Here is a 25,081-nt window from a genome sequence, read left to right on the forward strand (position 1 = left end):
AATGGAAGGTTTGGAAAAAATAATCCTGCTGAATAATGAATGCATACTAATATGTGTAGCTATATAGTCAAAGACAGGGCGAGTCTGCTCTACACAAATCTTAGTGCCAACTATATATTTTAAATTTCTAGCAGCAAGTGCTACTGTTTTAAGTCACAGCAGCTGTTTTGATTTTGACAGCAGACTAGTCTAAAATACTAGGAACGTTGTTGATCGTGGAAATGCTTTGCGCTCCAGATAACATCACCGACGACTGCTCCACCTAGGCTAACGCGCCATCCCATCATCCTAAAACAAGCCCCAGATAAACCTCTCACTGCTGCCCGACCTCTTCTACTCCCACCAAAAACTCAGCAGTTGTGCAAATAAAACTCTTGCCATGGTGTGTGTCACGCAATCAGCAACGCAAAATGAGCACAGGGTGTTTGCTACAAGTGTGGCAATGAAGAAAACCATTAAATTTCAAGAACGCAACCCACATTTTTGTGTTTCGGTAAGGCGCCAGAGCAAGCCCTCTGCCTTGCTGCAAGAGGGACTTGCCTCAGGAACCCTGTCTGGATAATGGACAAATTCTGACCCAGTAATATGTAAATATTACCCTTTTCTCACTTTTTCATAGGAATTGTCATGCCCATGGTTAGATTTTTCTTCCCCCACGCTGGGAAAGGAGCTGAAGATATTGCCGTCCATCTACAGACTCAGTCCCACCTTGCGCTCGCTGGTGAAGTTGGTGACCACCTATAAAGTCTCTAGCGCTGATCTCCCTGCTCTTTGGGATCTAAGATGGGAAGGGAGTGAAGTATGCTGACAGCATAAAACCACACTAATTCCATAGTTAAAGGATTTTTCCCTTTGGAAACTACCTATATGAGCTCTCTCTGCTGCCCTAATACAACCTTGGGATTATCCAGGTGAAGCACAGAGGCAGAGGAGCGAGAGATCAAAATGCTGTTTTCAACCGCCTGTTTCTTTCAACCAAAATTCAGAGTTACTACATTGTCACAGTTGTTTGTTTTCTCATTTAGTTGCGTAGAACATATTCCCCCAACACAAAAGGTGGCAGGAGAAGAGCAGAGTGATTCAGTTTGCATATTTTTCCAGTGACGAGGTCCCAGACATGCTTTCACTGGAAATTGGTGCAATGCTGCAGCAGCATCCAAAACATCCCACCAAGCCAAAAAGAACATTCCTTTGGACAACTGGGACCAAGCTCCTCTCCGTTATCACCGTACAGGGGTCCAAAACACCGCCCAGACTTTGGCTTTGCGCATCAGCCGGGGAAACGAGACCCCTCTCCCCGCCGAGTTTAACACCTTCGATTTGCCTCGCGGAGGCTGACATTTACAACACATTTCCTCGCGCAGAGGGCTCCTCGCGGCTCGTTTTACGAGGTTTGACTTTTACATAACAGCAGCCGCAAAGACGAAGCCCGAGCCGACATCCTCCTCCGGTCCCTCCCACCCAGCACGGCGGCGGGGCGGCACGCCAAGCCCAAACATCCTTCCCCCCGCCGAGCGCCCGTGGAGGAAGACCTCCTTTTGATTTTGTACTTTTTAATCTGAGAGAGCCAGGCCTGTAAATATTACGAAAAATGATAACAATGACTTAAGAACAGAGACAGACTCGCTGTCACCAACTGTTAACTCTCCGATCAGGGCAGCCTAGGAAGCGGACCCTTATCTGCCCGAGGCTCAGGACATGCTGACTAACACCCCTATTGAGTCCGCAGACCTTTGGCTCCCTAATCTCCCCAAACTGGAAAATGTACACCCCGACGGACATACTCCCTTCTTAAGTATTTCAAGCCTCAGCAAACAGACAAACCGTGCCGTGAGATGAGCAGCGCTGCCCCGCTACATGCAGGAAATCCTATTTATTTGTCTTGAGGAGCGAAACGTGAAATGACAGAAAAACCTCTCCAGTCGTAGCACGCGGTGCCAGACTGCAGCCTTATCTCTGCTGGGACCGCGAGGCGAGGAATCGGTGCCAAATGTGGACGCTTATGCTCTTTATTGTGCGGATGTGGACTTCACAGCTTTTTTTTTTTTTTTTTTTTTTTTTTTTTATTTGCCCTAATGCTGAGAGTCCTGTGAAGGCAGACCCGAGCCAGGGGGGTTTAAGTTGACCTCAGCATATAACCAGGGTGCCTTTTCTTAAATGGATTTTTTCATTGTTCATTCTATTCTATATTCTATACTATTCATGAAGGACACAAAGGTTGTGATAGCATGTTCAAATTAGCTACTGGAAACAAGCCTTTATCAATGATAGAGGCAAGTAGCGTGTAGGACAGAGAAAGGGATAGCTACTAAGGAGCAGCCAGTTAAAACCAGTTTAAAAAGCAGCGCTCTCCTATAGTGAAACTGTGTTTTTTCCTGATGCAAACAATCACCTCAATCTGAAAAAGGGCCTCAAGTGAGCTGCTCCTTCAATAATGCAGGAAAATTACTTGTGTTTTCTGTTTTACTATGCTTTAGATGGAGTATTTCCAGATTTGTTTGCCTTCACTGATGTTAACTGTATTAAGACCTCCTATTCTGCTAAAGACTGTCTTTAGGACATGAATCAAACAGTTCTAGAGAACTCCCCACCTTAGGCTAGGGAATTTTAAAACTCATTTATTCACAAATGCTATTATGTCCCTTTGTTATCCAACATATCTGCCCCCTTCCTCCCTGTGCATTCAGGTCAAGATTGTTTACCCTGGTGACAACACTCAGTCTTTGCTGGTCTTAGCATAGGAGGATGGAGCTTGGCAAAACCTGATAGGACAGATAAGCACGAGGAGTTCAAATAAAGTTTTGCTGCCTGACTCCGAGCTCAGAGCTACAGGCACCACTTGAATCTCATGGGTCTCATATTAAAGACAACACCTAAGTTTCAGGACTGTGCTCTTCTTCCACTCTACTCCACAGATAGACATATTTCCTGCTCTGTTTTGGAGCTGCCAGGTGCTCATACCATCTAGCAGAGCCTCCTTCAGCGAGCTCTCTGATATAAGCCTCTGGTTTCCTATCTGTAAAAAGCCAGTCCTTGCTGGGGTTTTTGATACCTAACACACCGTGGCAAAGGAAGGGAAATCTTCCTCCTGGAGCTTCTGGATGCTGCTGCAGCATTATCAAGCTGGGAAATTCTCACCTCACTGCTATACTGTCTGTCCTCAAGCTGAAGACAGCTCACGAGCCACGGGTCGATTGCTCTCCTCATAGCTGAGACATCTTTTGTGACAAAGAACTAGTATAAATTACCCAGCTGGCATGCAAGGAGTACATCCCGCAGAACTCCCCGTCTTTCCTCATCTCCCGTGCTCTACAAGCCCACGGTGGCTGGAAACACTTAGCACCTACCTGGAGTGCTAGTACAGTCATCAAGTGCAAGGAGAAAAGCTGGGAGAGTATAGTAGGGTTTATTAGGGTAAGGAGTCAACATGAGAACATGGTCAAGAAAAATCGCTCCTTGTTTGCAAGCTCAACAGATTGTGGGTTGAGCGTTACAACCTCAGGAACCATAAACCCAGCCTAAATCCACATGGGTTCGAGATTCAATGCAATCATCTGATACTACATAACAAATACAGCTACAGGAAAGGTATGGTGACCTAAACCAGTTGCCCTCTAGATCCTAACAGCAGAGTCCTCAGCAGCGATGCTGATATACGTGAGAAATCCCCTGCTTGGCCAGGAAAAAGCCATCTACATCACTAATCATCCTAAGCAGGAACAAACAGCCTCTAAATCAACTGGGGAGAAGCGTTGCAACTTGTACCAAAGGTTGTGACAAAATTAAACTCAGTATGGGAATGCAGTTGAGGCAGCCATCAGCTGACAAAGTACATTTCTTCCTCATTCTCACTTCTTGGTGTAGCTGCTGTAAACATTCAAGACATTTCTCTGATTTATGCATTTAATTAAAAGATATCTATAACATTCATGCTGTTTACATTTAACCCAACACTGCAATGAAAGCTGTAATTTTGTCGGGGATTTATATTCTGTACTCAAATTTATTTTGATTCCTTGATTTAAACATACACACAGAAGTGAAAATGTGTCAAATCATGAAAATGGAAAAGATTATACTCCATTATCTAGTTCATCTGTCAACCAGGGCAAAAATCTTCTGAGGATTGTTTTTCTCAATCTGCCACATGTTAGGGAAACTTAATTTAAAAGACTAATTCAGAAAAGACAGCTAAACCTTGAAAGTGGAAGAGCAATTGGACCGGTATAATTGGAAGTTGGTTACATGATTTTTCCTCCCTCTATCTTGTATTCAGTTCATAACTTGCCAAATCTTGCACATTCTGGGATAAAACTGTTGGCCTCTGCCACATTATTTTATTTTTTTTTAAAAAGAGGTTAATCTTTTTTCTTTCTTTTTTTTTTTTTTTTAATGGAATGAGAAAAAATGTGGGGTTTTTTTAACCGAAGAAAGTAATAAATCCATTTTAAATGCAACTTTTTTTCCTTTTCAGCTACCCTGCCTATACTGAAGCCTTGCAGTAGAAAACGAACACATGGGTTGGAAATAGGTCTCGACTGAGGAGAAAAAAAAAAAAAAAAAAAAGTCAGAGCATTTCAGCGTAATTTTACTTTGCTTTGACCAAAGTTGCAAGATATTTGGAAACAACACGTCATGCACATGCAGTGCATTTGGCACTGGACTTTTCATTAGACTTACAACATATGCAACTAAGTAAGGGAAGGCTGCACAACACATGCGAAGCAGATTCAGTCTCAGCGAAAAACATAATAAAAGTATAGGGTGGCTTTCTAGGGTACGGAGGAGGAGGGAAACTTGGGAAATGTTATTTAGCTTGAGCAAATGTATAGCTCCTAAGTTAATAGGGGAAGGGCTCTGGCTCAGAGCCCTCCTTCCCGTAAGACGGACTGGACGGGGAGTTATGGGCTGCTCATGAGCACTGGGCTCCTGCCAAGCCAGCAAAGCTCTGCAGCTCTGGGCAGGGAAGCTCCTCTGTGCTCTCTTTCAAAAAATGGGATCATCCTTGAAGGTTAACAGAGTTCAAATTATGTGGCAGGCGAGCGGTTAGCAGAATGGAAGTAGCTTTGAGAAACGTACGCGTGCAAAATGTTGTTTACCAGTGTCAGAGATCTGTTACTATGGGGAGCGACTTGGAAAGTCTCACGCTGCTTTCCCATCCTCTCATTTCTCCAGTGCTTGCTTTCTGCCTTATATTTTATATGTCTTTCTTGTAGTGGCTTCCTTAAACCAATGAAATCAACCAAATTTAACGTAGCTGGTGACAACCAACCAGATACACAAAGATAGACTGTTTCATGTTAGAATCTGTGTAAAGTTTAAAATCTTCTGCTCAAAGTCTCTACATGTGCCCTTCCTTCCTATAAAGTAAGATAATGACCCTACCTTTCTATGTGCCACTGAAAAATTAAATTTAGGGAATATTTCTTTATTTTTAAATTGCACAGCTAAATCAAAGTAGATGCATTGACAAGCAACACTGCTTCTCAAGACCGCACATGGAAAAATTGGATTCTGTTGCTACACTCACTTCCAGTCTCGGGTATTTCACAGTGCAATGGAAGGCCAAGACCAGACTTTAGTTGTGCATAAAGAAATATTTGATTGATCTCTTCTGGCAACCCATACTCCTTTTACCGACTGGAGTTTGTATGTCATCTCCTGACCCTTCCCCTCCACAACGTTTGCAGAGCACCTAACATCACGTCCCACGTTTATCACCACCGGCAATGCCTTGTGCGAGGATGCTCTGCCATCTGGGGAGCAGCAGCAGGAAGGAAAAACCTCCCTCATCCTGGGTGACAGTAGGAAAATGCCACCACTTACCGCTTTTTTCTCCTCTAAACCAACATTCCTAACAGCGGTGGTTCCTGCTCGTCACTGCAAAACAGCCTCCTTCTGGGTAAGAACTGGTTGAGGCACCTTTCTCCGGCCATGAAACGAAGATGCTGACGTGCCCCTCTCATGCTGTGTCACCAGGAGAGCACAACCAGACTCTTCTGATTCAGGGAAGGAGAGGATCATTGCAATGGACTTCTCTTGTGTCCATTACAGAAATATTTTTCTGCTCCCTACAGGATGCATAAAGAATTACATACTTATTTCTTAAGATTCATATTTAGATACCCGGATATTTTTATATAACACCAATTTTGTATTTGTTGCTCTATTTCAGGAGAAAAGGCAAAGGTTAACAGTTAAGAGGTAACCAGCCTCCACGAGAGTACCACTGCTGCTTCTTCATTATCGTTTGTTATACTTTCCCCCATACTCCCTTCCTAGTTTTTATCACCGGGGGCGAAAGGATGCTAACTAAACCCTTACCAAATGCTGAACAACCAATTCTATGCTGCTATCAGTGCTGCTCTTTCCCAGGCTACTTGTCGAACAGCTCTTTCACCCCATTTTTTTTTGTTATGAACTTTCATCACAAACACGAATAAACGACTTTATTATTACCTGGCCACATGATGCATTTGAAAATCCTGATAACCAACCCTCCACTTTCTCCCGTTCTGCCCAGACCCCAGCTCTGCTCCTGCTCAGGTTCAAAGGAATTCTTAACTTTACAACATCGATAGTTTCCCGATGGCCTAATCCTGGGTCAGAAAGAAAAAAACCCACCTTTAATAACTGTTGTTATAGGACACTATTCCATCTTCTAAAGCCTCTGCATGTAACTGCATGAATTCTCATCTGTTGTCTTAATGGGAAGCAGTTAATTACAATCCACAAGCTGCCACAGGCAAGGCTGAGACATTAATCAGCTTGGCTGGGTACGGGGCTATAACTGCAGTTACAGTTCTGCGTAGCAGTGAAGGGACTAAATCCAGGTGACGGCAAAGTGAAGACAACCACAGGAGAAACCCACTGGGGAACAGCAAAACTCCTGCACTGCTCATCACCCTGCTCCTAGAAGGGTTTATTTTCCCTTTTACATTTTTCTGGGTTTGAAGAATTAAGTCTCAGGATCACTAACAATATGTATTATTGTATTAATATAATGTTATTATATTTGCATTGATACAATTAAATTGTTATTATTACGCTTTACGTTTCTCCTGGCTGGGTAGAGAGGACCTTGTCACCTGAACATTTCAGTTTATTCTCAAAACTGGTTTTGGATAACCAAAACACTGTCCAGATTTCTGTGGAAGGCTGACCTGCATAACAATATTATTGAATAGCTCTTCTGAAGCAGCTATGGTAACTCCAGGATAAGGTGATTTCATTCCAGTATAATTGTTCAGCTTTGTGAAGAAAGCAATTACTGTGGAATGAAGTGACTGAATCCAGAATGCAGCTTCCAGAAGGTAACTGGAAGACTTTTCAGGGGTGGAGGGGACAGACATTAAGCCTCCATGTAAATATTAGTCTCCATGTAGACAACAGCTTGGGAATAGGAGTGTCCTGTGCTAGCCCACCCTTCATCTTCATCTTGGCCAATGCACCTCATTCCTGAACTGCAGAATCACTGTTACTCAAGCCACTCACCCAAGGCACCACCCTCCCAAGCTACCTTGTCTTCTTGTGCAATACCCAGCTCCTGCTGCATGCCTTCATCTCGGGATGAAATTTGCTTCTCTGGATTCCAGTAAGATAAACAAAGCCCTGTGTATGACCAAGATGCATCTTTCCTGTGATCAAACTATGAGTAGGATGTAAAGGAGATAATAAAAATATGTAAAATATTGGATTTAAAAACCACAACTGCCACCATAATCCTGAAGCTAATGAAAGCTTCACCAGTGCTTCTGAAAACCCTGCGTGTAAGGTTTTCCTACATTATATTGGCATTTATACAATTCACTTCTTGTTATTATTAGCTATTACTCCAAATTAGTCTATTTTCAGCCAGTCATTTATCTTGTAGGTATTAAAGAAAATGAAGATCTTATGCAAGGGTTGAAGAAAGAAATTGGATTAAACTGTTTGGAGCTTCCCCTGATGATAGTAATGGTCTTTTTGGGACCATGACAAGTTCACTGATTTTTCAACATAAAAGCAAGTGTGGATTTGAGTGTTAGTGCCACTTTGGCCTTGACCATCAATAGTCTCTCATCGACAGACATGAGGGATCTCCAAGCACGCAGAGCCCTTAGCAATCTTCTGGCTTCCCTGGTTCAGAATGGAAAGGACCAATGTTCTGAGATTCTCAGTAGCGTATATGGCATGCTATTGTAAATGTGTTTGTTTTTTTTAAGGAAAATCATATTTATACTACTAAACCACAATTTTTTTTAAAAGCAAGGAATGCTAAATTTGTAATATTTTTAAGTTAACTTCAGCTGTAGACACAGCTTTGAAACCATCTGATGTTTTACAAGTCTCAGTTATGTCAGCAAGGAGGCCAAGTCACCTACTTATCTTCTTCTGTAATGGCTTAGCCTTGCAGGACGCAGGCTGCGAACGGGGTCCCTCGCTGGCATCAGCCACACGCTGATCCTGCGACACCAACAGAGCCTCGGTGAGTGGCAGATGAGACTTACACAGCGCTTTCATAGGTTGCGGACGAGCTGTTTTCAGCAACTTTTTGTTTACGGACAAAGGATCCAAAATTGTAACAAAGCTAAATGAGCTAAGGGAGCTCTAAATATTTTCAGAGTGATCCATTCTTAATAAAAAGGAGAAAGAGCTCTGATATAATGGAGTGCAAAAATTCTGTTTACAGGATCTTCGTATAAGCAGCAACGAAATTAAGTAAGGCTGTATTACTTGCTACTGCTATCAATTAATGCAGCAACCACTTCCAGACATAATAATTACCATATGTGCACTGTGCTTTACCTCTGGGCTTATTAATTTCATACACAGGAGGTTACAACCACTGATTGCATGAAAACATATCGATATGTTACAACAGAAACGCTCCCACTGCAACGCATCATTGCACAAACTGAAATGGTTCAAGGGATATAGAAAGAGCCATCTGCACCCATCAGCGAACAACTTGCTAATGGTCATTTCTCCATCCCCTCTTAAACACACAAACACAGTACTGCAACAGGAGAATGACAGCAGTTAGCTCAGCTGCTTAGGGACAAAAGTGATAGGGTCTTAAGAGACAGATGTTGACCACTGGATAAATGAAAAATCACTGGGAGTACCTATCAATATAAATAAATTAATGCCAGGCTCTTATTTCTCACTGCAGTCTGCCCCATTGAGGATTTGCTCATGTAGAAGTGATTGCCAACCAGCGCTACCCTATGAACTTCAGAGCAGCCTGAAGTTTGGCAAATGTCAGGAAAACATCCATTTGGATTTTTAAAAGCGCTTTTCATTTTGAAATTTGCTGAAAACTTGATATATAATGAAAGGTAATGACATCCAAATAGCATCTAAAAAAAAGGGTGGCTGCGTTGCCATAAGACAACTGGGTTTCTAACTACATGCAAACACAGCAATACATTCAGAAACAACTGCACCCTGTTTGCACTTGGGCTTTTTGTTGTCATCCCACCTGCATAATTAAAGATGTGTTTCTATTCAATTCTGGTTAAGCTTCTGTAAGTTATATAACCTGCTTTAAGACCTCCCTGTAAACAACAAAGCATTGTTTGTATTTCTAGTAAAGCTTAATTTTCCCTCTTCTACTTTAGACGACGTATTTCAAGCAAGAATGCACTGAGTTCAGTAGGCAAATCTCACATTAAAAGTAATTCAGCTGTCCCAAAATAATTCAACTGTCCCAAAATAATATTTATAAAGACAGTGGCAACCGTGATGCAAAGGAAGAAATATAACAGGCAAAATTATCGAGTTCTCTGCACTGGTAGTACATTCATATAGGGTGAAAGCATGTCAGCGATTTCCAGAAACCTTTAGAAGTTAGAAGGAACCTGGCTTTTTTTCAGCAAAAGCAATAAAAACAAGTACCAAGCACAAAGAGTTAAGGCGTTCTTCCTACTTCTGAAAGCAGGAACGAACCCGATTTCGTCAGTGAGGTTTGGCAACGTGCGAAATCCTGTAACCAATTTCATTTCCTGATAAATGAACGGTCCACAGGGGAAAGTCAGCCAGAGGCTTTGGGAACTGCCGAGAGCTCAGACATGACCGAGAGGCTCCTGGAAGGAGCCAGACTGTCTCTTTGCTTATCGCCGCCCAGCCAAACGGCACCATCCGAACGCCGGCGCTGCCAGACTCCATTTCGAGCCGGAGCTGCGGCGCAACGTGATAGCGCTTCATCAACACGCGGGATCCCCTGAAAAAATAAACCAGCTCCAGCACACGCCTTCTGTTAGACTTTAAGCAAGCGGGCTGAAAACACATGGTTGTAGAAAACAGGCGTTGGGATGTGACTTGTAACGGTCTGCGTTGTTTATGTGTTTTAAAGCCAAGTGCTAGGAGTGACTTGGTATTCTGGAGTTCAGAATCCCCCCCCCCCCCCCGCCCTTCCAACAGGAAAAAGCCAAATACAGAAGGATAAATCATTCATTATTGGATAGATTTTGGCATTAGCGAGACTGCAGAGGATGCATTTTCAATAGGAGCTATTGGCTGCGTCGCGTGGAAAGCTGAACGTCACTCTCAGTTTTAAACTATTCTCAGTTTTAAACTGTAAATTGATTTTTTGAAAAGTTATCCTCATAAATGTGACTGATAGCCTTACTGAATCTTAACAGTAAATATCAGCTCTAATTGCAAAATGACAAATGGGCCTCAACGCAAGCTCAGCTGTGAGTTTCTGTTCTATTCAAATGCCATCTTTTCATACAGTTAACCTGAATGTTTGTTCGCTTTTGTATTATTACAAATTGATTCACAACTCCAACATTTTTACAGGAAATTCAAGTAGCCTGACACACAGAGATTTGAACTTTTAAAAGTCTAAATTTTGAGCTTGTAAAAAAAAAATATTGCCAGTCTGATGACCCCTGAAGGGAAGATAAAAGGCAAAAAAAATAGCTCAAATAATAACTTCAGGCCCTTCATTACCAAAATCCTGGGTAACTTTTCAAGTGGCTTGCAGGCTTATAATAGCAACAATGTCTGCAATTGATTAGCTACCCCAGCACAACCAGATGTCACAGTGACAGGGAGAAAGTACTGTTGGTTCTAGAGTTTACTGGGAAGCAGAACATCATTTCACTGAAAAACAAAATCTCTAAAAAGGAGGTTGGGGAAACTGAAGAAATATTACGCTTGTTCTCAACCAAAGTGTCTGAATTCAGTTTTATTGCATCTTCCAGTTCTCTGGAAAGCCTGGGATAAATTCTTTCTTGCTCCCGCGGAAAATGCTGCTCACTTGACTCAGTCTGCCCTTTGTCACACCACCACTACTCATTCCTTTGCTGGGATCTTTGATGCATTCTGCTCAAGACTGTCAAAAACACAAGCTAATAATATCAAAAAAGACGGTTCTCTATGTTAAGTATCTACCCAGGTTTGTAAACAAGGTCCATGCCTTGGAGGAATACCGGAGCAACGACTCCAGACACACCAAGGTCTACGCTTAGAGCAAACAAACTCCAGGAGTCCCATCGCCGTTGCTCTTTCTGTGACTTTGCTCATGTTATTTAGCGAACATTTTAGAGCCCAAATGAGAGAAGCAATGAGAATACCTGAAGGGACACGAAGAGGATCAGTTCTTCTTTCAGAGCATTTTAATATTAACAATACTGCTGCCTTTGAAAGTATCCTTGATACTTTTTGGGCTACTGCTATGCTTTTACCAAATATTGCGATGACTCCACGCACATCATTGCAGAGCGAGCAAGCAGGAAAACAAGTAGCCTACTTTCTTCTCTCTTCAGGCTGCGGCATTAAAATGGAGGATAATACTGCAGGGCATGATATACCATAGACTGGTTGGCGGAAGCAAAAACCGGCACTGTAATATTAGTATTCATATACTACTACTAAGAAAAGCAGTCAAAGCACATTGAAGGGATTTAGCCATCAGTGTCTTACTTCAATTATAACCCGTATAAAAGAAATTACTCGTACAATAGTTGACATTTTACCATCCATTTCAACATGGGAGCTTGCAAAAGCTGAATGGGTTTGGTGTGGGTAACCAAGGCTCACTCCCAGCTGCTTCGAGCTGATTGTTCACCAGTTAACAGGGCTCTACCTCCACCTCTTTGCTCCTTCAGCTGCTTCTCTCAACCCACTTCAACCAAGTCGGTTGAAGCTCGGAAGCTCACAGACTCATTTTTCCTGCTCTGTTCGCACACAGCCTAGGAAGAAACACAAAGATCTCGTGCCCTGAGATCTTTATCAGACTGCTGACCACCGTGGGCATGACTGCCTTGCAAAGGCACGGACAGCTTTGCTCGGTAGCCCTTTGAACTACTGCAGATATAGGCGACGGGGCTGGTCTCCTTACACCTACAGTGACGCAACGCAAAAAACCAGTCCCATGCTGTACTTTAAAGCAACAGAGGAGAGGCAAAGCCAGGATGCATCTTCTCAGTTTTCTGCGCTTAGCGCTCAATGCAACTCCTACAGAGCAGCAGCCAAGGAAACGAGGGAGGAAAGGGACAGAGAAAAGGGACACATAGTCCCTCTTCCCTCATAATTAACACCAGTCAGCATGAGCCACATACTCCCCACCACGGGAGATGCAAAGTCCAAGGCACCTGCCCCATGTCTTGCTTGCATCGTGCCTGGTAGCATCTCATCAGCGTGAAGATAGCGAGCTTGAAAACCTTAAGACTGTTGAAGCCAACAGCAAAAGTCTCCAGTGAGAGCAGGATTTCTCCCATGGATCTCTGAAGCGTTCGGATAGAGCAACGAATGTTTCAGTGACTAGGAAGAAAACAAAGTTGAAGTTCTCCATTTATTCTTGATCTGTGAAGAAAAGCTTTATATAGTGCTCCCTCCAAGTTGAAAGCATGATTATTATTTTCTGTTCAAAGAGATTTTGGCTCCTTTACAGCAAGAAACTGATATTACATGAGAAACAGTTTAAAGATCAGAGATTCAAGAGTTTGCTAATGCATATTTTCCTATGCTGATGCTGCAATGATGTTTATATTACTCTTCAATAGGGAGGTGTCAGAAAAGCATTAATATGTTTTTAACTGTGCGCCAGGCAGACAAGCAAAATAAAATAGCTTTTTTTTCCCCTCTTGTTCTAGTCAACAATGCCAAAAGTTACTGTTTATTTTTCTCCACCCCCATGGAAGAATTTATAACCACTGAAGTAAACTAAAGTTAAAAAGCTGGTTTTAATTCCAAAATTGACTGACAGCTGCTATGTAAAAGCAAACCTAACTTGTTTGGGTTCTCAGGAGCATTCGCATTTGAAAAATGAAGTTTCCTGGAGCCATTTGAGGGGTGGGGTTTTTTATGGTCCCTTCCGCCAGTGCTAAAAAAATAATTTAAAAAATGTGATACTGTATAATTTTCACATTGAGAAGACAACTGGGGAGAGGTGGAGAGCACATCCCCTTTTCAAAGAGCCTTGAGAGTAACATATAAATATGGTATCGGTTACAGCGCTAGCTAACTCTCTTTGGGAGCACCAAAGAGAGGTTGTGAATGCCACGGTACACACCACCGCTGTTAGACCTGGCAATATTCAAACTGATAATATACTCAGCTGTAACTAAGACCTTATGTGCAAAAGGGCTCATCTTATACCACACCAAAGAAAACCAAATCTTGACATGTATGACATTCAAAATCCATGCAAACACTTACTGGAATGGTAACTGTATGAAGAGTTCTGGTTGGCTTTTTTACTTAAAAATATTAAGGCAAACTTTAAAAAAAATAAATAAATATGCTTTATAAGTGACTCACCAACACTACCAGACTATGCCAACATTTCAAATGTCTTGAGTCCAGCAATATGAAGCTCCATGGCCTTCCATGGCTTGCAAGTTTCAAGACAAACTACATTTCAAAGGACTGCAGTATAATTTATTTCATTTTCCCTAAAGCTTCCAAGTTAACCAATTTCTTCTATCTTATGTGAAGGATGCTTCTGAAAATGAAGTGCTGTTAGTATTCAATCCAACTCATAACTGTATTTGCATTATACACAGCTACAAACAAGTCTCTCTAAAGACTGCTGAAATCCACTTTTAACCATGGAACAAAGGAGTCACCAAATTTCAAAGACTTTGAATCCACAGATGCTAAAGCTAATTTACTTTGGCCCTTGCCTTCTTCAGTGTTAAAAAAAATAACCAAGAAAAATGTTTAAACAAGCATAAGGGTTGCAATTTTGCTTAAAAATATTTGCAAAATTTGTTATCATGCTATATATTCTAACTAGCTACTCAAGTCTACCTCCTGCTAAGGAAGCATTTCTGTGGATTATCATATTAATGTTCAAAAGTGATGGTGGTATTTATTTCTGAACCACAGCTCCAAAGTTTTGGCTCCCTTCTGGGATTATGGAGTTAAGAGCCTGACTTCTGACTTTCTTTCTCTAAGTTTTTACTATACACAGTCAAGATGCAGTATGTCAGCAAGTATCTAACTTTAAGTACTATAATAGTCACAGTTTTTCCATAATATTTTTCACGTACTTTAGATCTTGCCTACACACAAGTTTGCACCATTTAATTAAGTAGATTTAAATGATATAAACTCCTGCTTGGACATACTTCTTATAAAGTGGTGTCATTCAGTTTAGTTTCAACTCATTCTCAACAATTTAAGTAGCTGGGCTTATATTAATAGAAGAGCACCTGCATAAGGGTTTGCCCTGATTCAGACAGACAGACAGGTTTCTAATCCCACTTTAAGATTAGCCCGAGTCAGCTGAGTGCAGACATGTCTTTGACTGCCTGCTCACAGCTTCATGATGATAAGTTATTTTCTGACCACAAAGCCCACCAAAACTTTCAAGATCATTTTTCCTGGAATTTTGATTACCCCAAATCATATTTCTCCAGGGATGGGGAGTATATTCTTCTCTACCCGAGGTCTCTGAGAATCTGACCTCTAAAACAAATGCCTTCAAAAGAAACGTGAATTATTGTTCATCACTTACAGGTCAGCTCATGGAAGCAGGGAAGTTTGACATCTTAATTGACGGTATAAATTGTCAAAAGGAAATACAGAGTCCATAAATACTATTATTCTTAGCATATGTTTGGTGTTTTGGAAAGGCCCAAAAAGCACTTTGTTTAAAAGTTTCTTGCACTTCTTTTACTAATCTGATCTTCTTCAGGTTAAGGGTTAACAGCAGTTGAGGGTCAGCAAAAGGGAAGTCTGCATTATAGATGCCTGCCTAGCATCAGACCTAAGGATGTATTAGACACAATCGGCTTCCACTGTAATAAGATCTTTGACCCTTCAGCCAGAAAAACATAAATATCACAAGGAATTTGATGAATTTATTTTTTAAGGAAGTTTTCTGTCTCTCTTGCTTACTGCTACGCCCTAGAGCTCTGTAAAGAGGTTGCTGGTCTCCATAACTCCTCTGCCCCCACCTCTTTACAGTGTCATACCAAGTTAATTTGTGCAGTCTTCTACCTAAAACCCATGGTAGTGAGGTACTGTTACAGCAGTAAAACAAATGCAAGAAAGCCGTACATAGCTTAGGAATTACAGATCTGCCCCAGGGTTTAATTTAGATCATTGAAGACCGCTGGTCTGGACTCTGAAGCCAGCATCTTGCCGTGGCCAAATAACAACCACCAAGGGCTAAGGACATCAGGACTCTGGGAAAAAAACCCATCATCATGAGCGATTGTAATGGAAGATGGGGCAATGGATGGTCTCTTGGGATCAACATCACGTTAGGTAGGATGCATACACATAAAACGTTACCAATTTCCTTCGCAATCCGGGGCACTGAGTGCTACCCATGCCCTGCCCCTCTGCATGGTGTGATGGTACAAATGAGCGTTGAACAGACGATGTCTCCTCCCTAGGAGGAGCATCTCCAGAAGCAGGGCAACCATTGCACAGAGAGCTCAGTAGCTAAACCAAGAGTCTGTTTAGACTCCCTCAGTTTTGGGGACTTCACAGGCACTTTCTTTTATGGCTATACCTTCTTCCCAGAGTTGACGTCCCCCATTGAATTCACCTCCGCCTCAGTCAAGAACTGTATAAATTTTATGACATTTTTGGTAGCTGAACTTTTGACATCGGGGCTGCTTCCCCAGGAGCGGGGCGATGTGCCAGGGACACAAAGCTGTTCTGGTCCAGCTACCACCACTCCGATGACAATTTAGTCTTTTCCCCTGCGCTCTGGTGCCTCGGTGATTAGGGGCTTTCTCCAATGAAACAGATGGAAGTTGAAGGAATTGGAAGTACATCCTTAATAGAAGGGGAAACCTACAAGAAGTGCTTTTAACACCTAAAGCGAAACTTGTTCTGTCAAGAGACTGAAGGCTTTTACCTCTGCTCCTTTTACATATTCTGTGAAATTTTAATGCCCGTCGAACTAGAACGCACTTCAATAAATATTAAATTTTGTACCATACCAAAAAGGTGCGAGTTGATGGCATAATGGCATGTCTGCATAGCACATGAAGAACACGACAGAATGCACACTGATCACAAAATGCTCATTGACACAGGGAGCAAAGGAATAGGAGAAAAATAAAAGCAGCTCAGAGTATGTTCATGAAAATGAAATCTCTGCCTTAAGTGGCTTAGCTAATGGGAACGTTTCCTTTCTAAAGCATTAAATGTGGCCTCCCAGGTGTGATCATTCCATGAACCCAAATGTCAGCTTCCAGTCACTAGCTGGCATTCAAAACAAGTTTTCCCACTTATTGTAAAAGAGCGGTTATCTGCTGGCTAACTCCCCTTGAAATCCTGCGATAACTCGCAGACTCCAGACACAGTCCCACTTCTCTCACGCTCCTAATCCTGAAAGTACAGCTACTTCAGCAAAGGGAAGAAAGGCAGCCTGAGAACTTTAAAAAAATAAAAATAAAGAAAAAATGAGGCCAATTTTCACCTATCACTATGATCTCTAAATTGCCTTTAATAAGCTTCTGCAATAAAACAGGGAGCCTGGGTTGTGGGCTGCTCGTCTGCGAAGGAGACAGCTCTATCTCCACGCCATGGCTTCTGCCTCCATCCTGGGCATATTAACTTCATTTATCTCCTCCCACAGACTGGAGGAGAAATAACCAGCTCTTGATTTCAGCACCTGCCCTTTATCTCTCTGTTTATGCAGAAGTCTTCTAAAAGGCTAATTACTTAGCTTGGACTTTCCCTGCCTTCCACAGTACATGGCTAAAAGCATACGCTTAAAATAATGTTAATTATATTGTTTGTCTCCAGTCAGATTGCTCCAGGACTGGAAGGAAAATATGAGTTAGATCTCCCATTTGCCAATAATTATTTGCTAAGAAAATGCAGGCTATCTTTCCAAACACACACACAAATATATATATATGCGCTCACTTTGCATCCCATATTGCTTCCCACACTGAAAAGGAGCAGGAGTACCAGGGTGTGCTACAAAACTGATAAGCTCCATTATGCAGATCAGGATCGTGGCTCTAAGTGCTGTTATTTTTAGTTGACGTTTATTCATGTTTGAACTATGGTCTAAGCAACAGACTCAAGATCTGAATACATGTAACACCTCTTGAATGCTCACTTCCTCGACAAAGGCCAAGATAAGCAACTTGAAAACATTCACTATATTTATCTGTGCATACATCAGGTACTTATACATAAGAAAAAAAACCACCATTGTCTGAGCTGCAGGGAAGCGAGTGAGTAAAAGCGCTGCTTCACTCCTCAGTTTTCCAAATCAAAACATCTTTGTGTTTCACCCGCCTCCCTCAGAGTGCTTCAGCTGAAGATGGTAATTTCTAGGAGGTAGGAGTCATGTCTCCGCAAGGTCTCTTCTACTTTAGAGCACTTCAGTATGCTATGGCAAAAGGCAAGGATGGCTTGAAAATTAATTAGCAATTAACTGCAAAGCCGATCTATAAATTCTGAGGATTAAAATCCACAGCTTTGCACGTTGCAAGTACGTGGAGGTCACGTCAACCCAGATGCAACAGACCCCTAATTCCTCCACCCATCGTCCAAGCTGGCCAGGCACAAGCCAACTCCCATCCAGAAGCCACCTCTCTGAATTGGCTGTGCCCCAACCAGCCCGCGTTAGAAAACTGTCCTTTCGGCAGGCAACATTAGCTGGTCTATGCAGCTAGACAGCTTCCAGCTCGCAGATGTGAGCTTAGCGACGCGAACAGCCACGAAGCCTATTGTGCAGGCAAAGCCACTGTGGGTAGGGTTGCTCCCACCCATCCAGACATGCCCAGAGAGTGTCATTAAAGACATGTGGATTAAAGCTTTCTCCTTTATTTAGCTGCTGAAATTCCTCAGAGTTGCCAGAGCTGTTGCGTAACTATATCTTTAGTCTGATCTTAATATGATTTTGTTGAGCTTTAGAACAGCTTCCCCTGAAAACCTCAGAGACTGAAGCGGGAAGGCCTGAGGAATTGTGAGACTCCTAGGAGAGAGGTACAAGGACAGAGAGCGTCAAGGCTCACAAGGTCATTTCTATAAGAGGGAATCGTGTGCCGCTCATCATTACTGTCTGTGCAAAGAAAGGATGTTATTTGCATTTACAAATTAATGCATGACATTACAGATAACCAAGGTCAGCGTCACCAACTTTTCTCCATGCAGGAGTAACCTGCTCTGGCCAAACTGCTGCTCAGCAAAAGGATTTTGAAAAAAAAAAATGACAAAACCCAGTAAGTATAAGCGGGCAGTGTAGAAGAATTATGTGCCAAACTGTCTGTGTTCACTTGGTAATCCTGCCCCCAAACTCAAGTCCTTCAGAGGAAAGGTAAGTGCTTTAAGTCACACTATAAGCATCCTTAAAATTGGCAGTACTAGACTGCCGGGTGAGGACCTACAGACCCTGGCACTTGTCAAAAAATTTTGATCTGTTGATTTAAGAGGCAATATAAACATGTCATTTTGAACGCCTTATATAATTAATATACAAAACGTAAACTTGATGGGATTTCACTCCAGAAACTTCTTGAAATTGTGGCCCAACATGTAGGTCATCTGGCACAATAAGTAACCGATAAAACCTTCATTTTTTTGTAAGCAGAAAATTCATTTAGCGATGGCTCTATGTCAAGAAGGAATCACTGTAGCCTCTTAACGCAAGAGCTTTTAAGTATCTGCCTGTAAGTATATGCTGTCATAGAAAAAGCAAAAGGTCCAGTGTTTCTCTGTATTCACAGCATCACAGCATAGCAAGGACACAACCTGAAGGGCTGGATTTAGATCCAACAACTCCTCTGCTGTTACTTAGGCTATTCCTGTACTGCGGCTCAGGACTCAGGCTCTAGACCAATCTCTCCCAAAGTAATTCAGTCTGAGTGACTAAATACGTGCCACCTCAGGGACACAGGGAACTGCAGGAAAGACATTAGTATATGCAGCCAGCTAGACAGTTCCCACTGGGTGTTTTAAAATTATCAGGGTATAAATAAATTACCAGCCGCCACCAATGGCCGTGTGTACTCAGTGTGCCTTATCAGATGATATTTTCCTAAAGTTACCACAAAAGAAATGGGTCTTGAGAAGACGCTCTCGCTCTTTTATCATACAGTAGTAACAAAAACAGTTCTGCAGAAAGCAGACAGTATTTAAAATACACTTGGCAAAATGGAGAAGCAAAATTTGTCCTGTGCTGAAAAACCACACGTAACTCAAATTACTTACTTACCTCCTTACACAGATTTCATTATTGCAGTATTTAAACATCACACAGCCATTAATGGATTTTAGCCTCACAAAACCTGTCAAGTTGGTAAATCCCTCACAAGATTTGAGAGACTCTCAGAAGGGAACGGAGGGGTCTGCTCAGGATTACACAGAAAGCTCGTGATCATGTTGACCAGGCTTACAGGTCCTGAACTGATTTTCACTAGGTTGGTTAATTCTGAACTAAAGCCCCAGAAACGTATCTTTGTAGCATTTTACGTAGACCCAGATGGAGGTGCAGAACACCAGAGAAAGAAGAATAAGTTAACAAAAGAAAAGAATGATTGAAGTTTGGTTACAGCTTAACTAAACAACAGATGGAGAAGTGGGACTGCATCTGATGAAGAAAACCTTAGCCTCAGCAAATTTTAATTCCTCCACAGGCTTCAATTTAATAACTAATCAAGAAAACTCACCCAAACTTTTAGCACAAATTAGGAATTTAAATTAAAATGTACAAATATGGCAATCCACAATGTAATCCCTTATCAGCTGCTATTGATAGGAGAAATGATGTTTTGACCTTACAGATATAAAGGGGCTGTATGTAATTGATTGGAACAGTACACTTTAATTGAGGAGGTCTTGAGCACTTACTCTTAGCCTGTCTTTGGGCAACGCAACAGCTCCTTGCTTGATGATTTCCAGAACTCGCTCCACTGACAGCTCAGCTCCAGCTTGCTCTAATCGGGAGCTGAAAAAGCTGATCACCTGGAATGAAAAATCAGAGCACATAAATAAATAGAAAAGGAGAGATCTTTGTATCAATTTACACACAAAGTTGTCATCTTCTTTCCCTGGATCAATGTATCTGTACTTCTTAAAGAATAATCATGTTATTGCTTGTGTCACAGTCAGGGAGACTTTGTTAATGTCAAATTAGCACAATGATCAGTATCCTCCTGCAGCCATTTTTAACAGATAGATGATTTTACAATTTAACACATACAGCTTAATTAATAAATTTACATTTTCAAGTCCTGTGTACTGACATATGCTTATATTTCTATCTCTCAGTACTTCTGCACATCAGGATTTTTGAGGCCTTCCAGTCTACTCTTTATAGTTTGGGCTAGAAATTTACTTTCATTTTCAAGCATTAAAGTAAAATCCTTATAGTTTTGAAAACTCCTGGACACAAGGCTTTAAGATAACTATTAAATATCTCCATACAACCACAAGAGTCTACATGACTTCCTGGGGCTTTTGTAGCATTCAAAGCCACAGCAACTGGAGGGGAGCAAAAAAACCAAAAACAAACAAACCCCAGAAAGCTCCTCTTCTCCCCAAATTAACCACCTGAAGTGCCCCACGTACCTTCCCCATCACAGTTTCCAGGCCCAAGGACCTGTACGTTCTCGCTCAATGCTCTCATCCCTCCATGCATCTCCCTGGTGAGGCCAAGCTGATTTTCACCATATTTCCCTCCCCACCCCCTTTTCTGTGACCCAGCTGGTCCTTGTTAGCTACAACACAGTTAGGTCAGGCTTTAACTTTCATCCCTCTCCAAGCTCAGTAGGTCACACCAGAAGCAGACATCCCACCGGCAGTTCTCCATGTGGGACATCAGAAAACCTCCATTTCTATAGCTCCTTTCATCCCAAAAGAGCACACTTTGCAAACCCCATCCCTTATCCCAGAGGAACTCATCAGTCACGCAGAGGATCCGAAACTCAAAACAACGCAAAAAGGGTACAGGGCAAAATTTCAACACCTACTTAGAGTCCTTTGAAAGTACCAGAAGACGGTCAGAGCCACTTGGTAGAGCCCACGCACGCGTGAACACCGAGCTACCCCTTGGCTGGAGCCGTGCACAGCTTTCGCTCGCTGCACGTGCTGCTGGTAGGTCCCCAACATCTCGTAGGCTTTGGACACGCTCTCCTCTGAAAAGTACTAATGTCCACTTGTATCTGAGTCACAGCCTCCAGCACATCGAGTAATCTTTGTTAAGTCTCCCGAGTAGAAGGGGGGAAAAGTGTATTATACTACAAAATCTCTGCTGAGCTCTCTTTGTTCTGTAGTGAGACACAGCTGGAGCCAGAAACCATTACCCTAATTATGCCTCCCAGCTCAGCTGCTGTTAATAAAACAAAGACAGCTGATGGCTTGATTACTGTGAGATTCAAATTTGTTGTTCCTCTCTTGTGATCCCTGAAACCCTAGCCCTTGTTTTGAGCAGGTAGGTTTGCTGGATTGCAGAGTAGTTTTTTCTAGAAACGGAAGCGCCAAGCGAGTGAGATAGAGACAGATGACACTTGCTGGAAGCTGCTTTTTGGGGTTGTGGGGTTTTGGTGGGAGTTTTTTTGTTGTTCTGTTTTAAACAACAGAAGTATGGAAATCAGTCAAGAGAAAATTCAGGTTTAACCTTCTGTACTGTCCTTACAATTATCTCCATAGTTGAATAGAAGGGAGAATTTCACTGCCTCTGGCAGATGCTGCAGGTAGGTTTTACATTCTTACAGATAAGGACCCAGTGTAGCACTGTGATCTCCGATCCTTGAAAAAAACAGGAGTAGGAAGATGTGCTGAGTTCATAAGCAAAGGAGCTGGAGGGAGGAACCAGAAATTACAGAGCAAAATTGCAAGAAACAGCTTGCGCAAAGAGCGTGAGGACCTTGGAGTAAGGCTGACATGGTTTTGGCATAGGGTCTGGGACAAATTGCTGGTAGAGGATACACAGCTCATAGAGGAATGAGAAAGTTGCCCACAAACTTCGAAAGAAAAAAACATCTTCCTGCATTTCAACACTCCTCTGATGTCAGTAATCACTGGTGAAACCTATCCTCGCCCAGGGCAGGCTCATGCAGAGAATCCATCCCACTAGTGCTGCCTTGTTAGCTCAAGTTCTGCTAAACCACAACAAAAGCAAAATTTAATATTCGGCTTTTAATCAAAAGGATAAAATAGTATCATAATACATATGCATAAAAAACTGAATGAAACTCACAGATACAACCTGAATTCTGGTGATTCCTATTTTGGAAAGTCAAAGCCTCCAATCTTAACATGTTTTCAAAAAAGACTTTTATGTTTTTGTGGTAAAGGTACTAATCTTGGTTGAGTTACATTTCACAAAGAACAAAAGCAAGATAAGCTTCCAATATTTTCAGGCGTCGTCAGCATTTCACAGAACTTCGAATGGCTATTTTTGGTATACAGTTGACGACTGAAATTAAAAATATCTACTTCAATAATACTTATCTCTAAGCGTTATTTGCCTTACTGCTTCAGACAACATGGAATTGGAGTAATTCTCTTTCTAACCCTGATAGCACAGTACCCCAATGAGATACTCAGGTACTCAATGAGTACCCCAAATGAAATAAGAGAAAATGGTGGCAGGGAAGGAGGAAAAAAAAAAAAAAGATGAGTTATACAGAGATTCTAAAAGAGGCATTTGCTTACTCCCATTAGATCAGTAATAAAACCAAAAAGCATTACATCCCTACTGCCCAAGCTCCCATCTCTTCTGTAGCAGAAGGTCTAACACTTTACCTAGTAATCTGCCCAAATATAAAAATACAAAAGCTTAACATAATATTAAGGAAGAGTAGCCTTTTCCTTTGAAAGAGCTTTAATTATCTTCCACACAGAAGTAACAGACCTGCGTTTAAAATAATCATGAAAATTAACAGATTTCAACTCCTTGTCCACTTAAAAAGAAAAATGAACCAGAGAAAGCAAACTGGGTGGATAATATTAAATGAGTTTCAAGTTTTAGCACATGCTTTAAAACCCAGTGCTGAACATATTACTGAAATGCATAGAAAAAAGCAGATCTCAGGGCAAACGAACTAGGCTGAGAGATGGTGTCCACTTTTTGATATTCTGAAAATTATTGTTCTCATTAATTATTTGGGCAACTGGTCTAAGAAAACAGAAAATAACTGCAAAGACTGCTTAAGAAGAAGAATAACAAGAAACTTAATGAGTCGCCGTGCATTACTTGTATCCAAGTCATGCTGTGCGCTGAAAGGCCCTCTCCGTGCAAGGAACATAACCCGTTTTAAAAAGCTCTCTCTCCAATCTGGCTTCCATATTAACAGAGATTAAAAGGCACGTCTAATCCTGGATTAGACAACCCCTCATCAGGAATATCTTATCAGCGTCCAGATAAAACGGTGTATCTACAGCGCCTTGCCCTGTGCAGAGAGCCTAATTCTGGTTGTGCAAGCTACCCAACCATGTGGTGTGATGGGCATGCATCAGCTCAGGGATTTCCAGGCTTTGTATTAATATACCATTAATATAATCAAGATCTCTAAACAAAAACTGTTTTCTGTAGTGCTTTCCAAAATTGGTTGTCATAAAGCTTTTCCATTTAAGAGGTCAATTTTCCCCGAGAGACTCATCTTTAGTCCTTTTGTTTTCTAAACAACAAATTTATGAAGTATTTCCAGAGATAAAAAGTGCTACAAGAAAGCTACAATGATTTAAAAGAGACGTTGTAGTTTTGGAGCTTTTTTTTTTTTAAGATTATGAGGAAATAACCACAATGTCTATTATTTCACCCATCTATTGTTTCCATAGGGCTGAAAGGCTGAAGTAAAGAAATATTTCTATTTACTATAGCATGCACCAAGCAGCAGAGCTATCAAGGACAAGATGTTTTCTTCACTTGGATTCTTTCATGGATGCTGAAGTGGTGTGATGCCCCAGCCCATTCCCAGGCAGTGCTGCTGCCTAACTAACACTACAGCTCCTCGCTTTCTCCTCCAGCTAAAAATAACAGTGCGATTTGCTGCTGCCTCCTCTGCCCGCAACTGTCAAGGTTAACTCTGCAAAAGAGAAAAAAAGTAACTTGGCACCAAATGAAAAAGTTCTGATTCCTTTTTTGTCATTTTTTTTTTCCTTTGGAAAGCGATGAAAAAAGAAAGACGTGCATTTTGACACTGGCTATTTTACATTTCCAGCCGTGTTCACCCCTGGGAGAGTAACATGCTGTATTGATGGCACGCTGAAAGGAGAAGAAAAGGAGAAAACAAACCTCTTGTGGTAAAGTACCATAGGATTAGCGCTTCAGCTAAGTAGCTTCCTTAGGAAGACATAAATCACAGCTATGTTCAGTAGCCGATAGTCATACCTTCTGTCCTGGAGAAAAGTGAGGCAAAGCCAACACTCACTGATTTAAGAAGGGATGAAATGGCTTTCAGGTGATTCAATAGCAGGAGAAACACAAAAGGTTTATCAGCAAACTTGAAGTACTGAAGTTTTTCAGATTCACCTTGAAACTAGAAGCATGTTAAAAGACACACGAACTTTTCAAGGTACTCTGCTCTTCTCATCTCCCCACTCCTAGCAAAGAGAGTGGGTAGGAGTGGGGAGAAAAAAAAGAAAGAAGAAGAAGAAAAAAAAAAAAAATCACTTAAAGTATTTAGCCAGGCTCTAGTAATCAGCAGGATCAAGGTTTTTC

General features: G+C 41.7%; 1 protein-coding gene across 4 annotated transcripts in view; it reads right to left on the bottom strand.

The window, feature by feature from the left end:
- DYM (dymeclin) overlaps positions 1–25,081 on the bottom strand; it is a 221,720-nt gene that overhangs the window by 11,971 nt on the left and 184,668 nt on the right. For all 4 annotated transcript variants that reach the window (XM_052775920.1, XM_052775917.1, XM_052775919.1 and 1 more), the window contains one exon: positions 20,266–20,379. In XM_052775920.1, the coding sequence (XP_052631880.1) occupies positions 20,266–20,379 (114 nt within the window). The remainder of the gene's footprint in view (positions 1–20,265; positions 20,380–25,081) is intronic.

This window comes from Harpia harpyja, chromosome Z, assembly GCF_026419915.1.
Source record: "Harpia harpyja isolate bHarHar1 chromosome Z, bHarHar1 primary haplotype, whole genome shotgun sequence".
In the NCBI taxonomy this organism is placed as follows: domain Eukaryota; kingdom Metazoa; phylum Chordata; class Aves; order Accipitriformes; family Accipitridae; genus Harpia; species Harpia harpyja.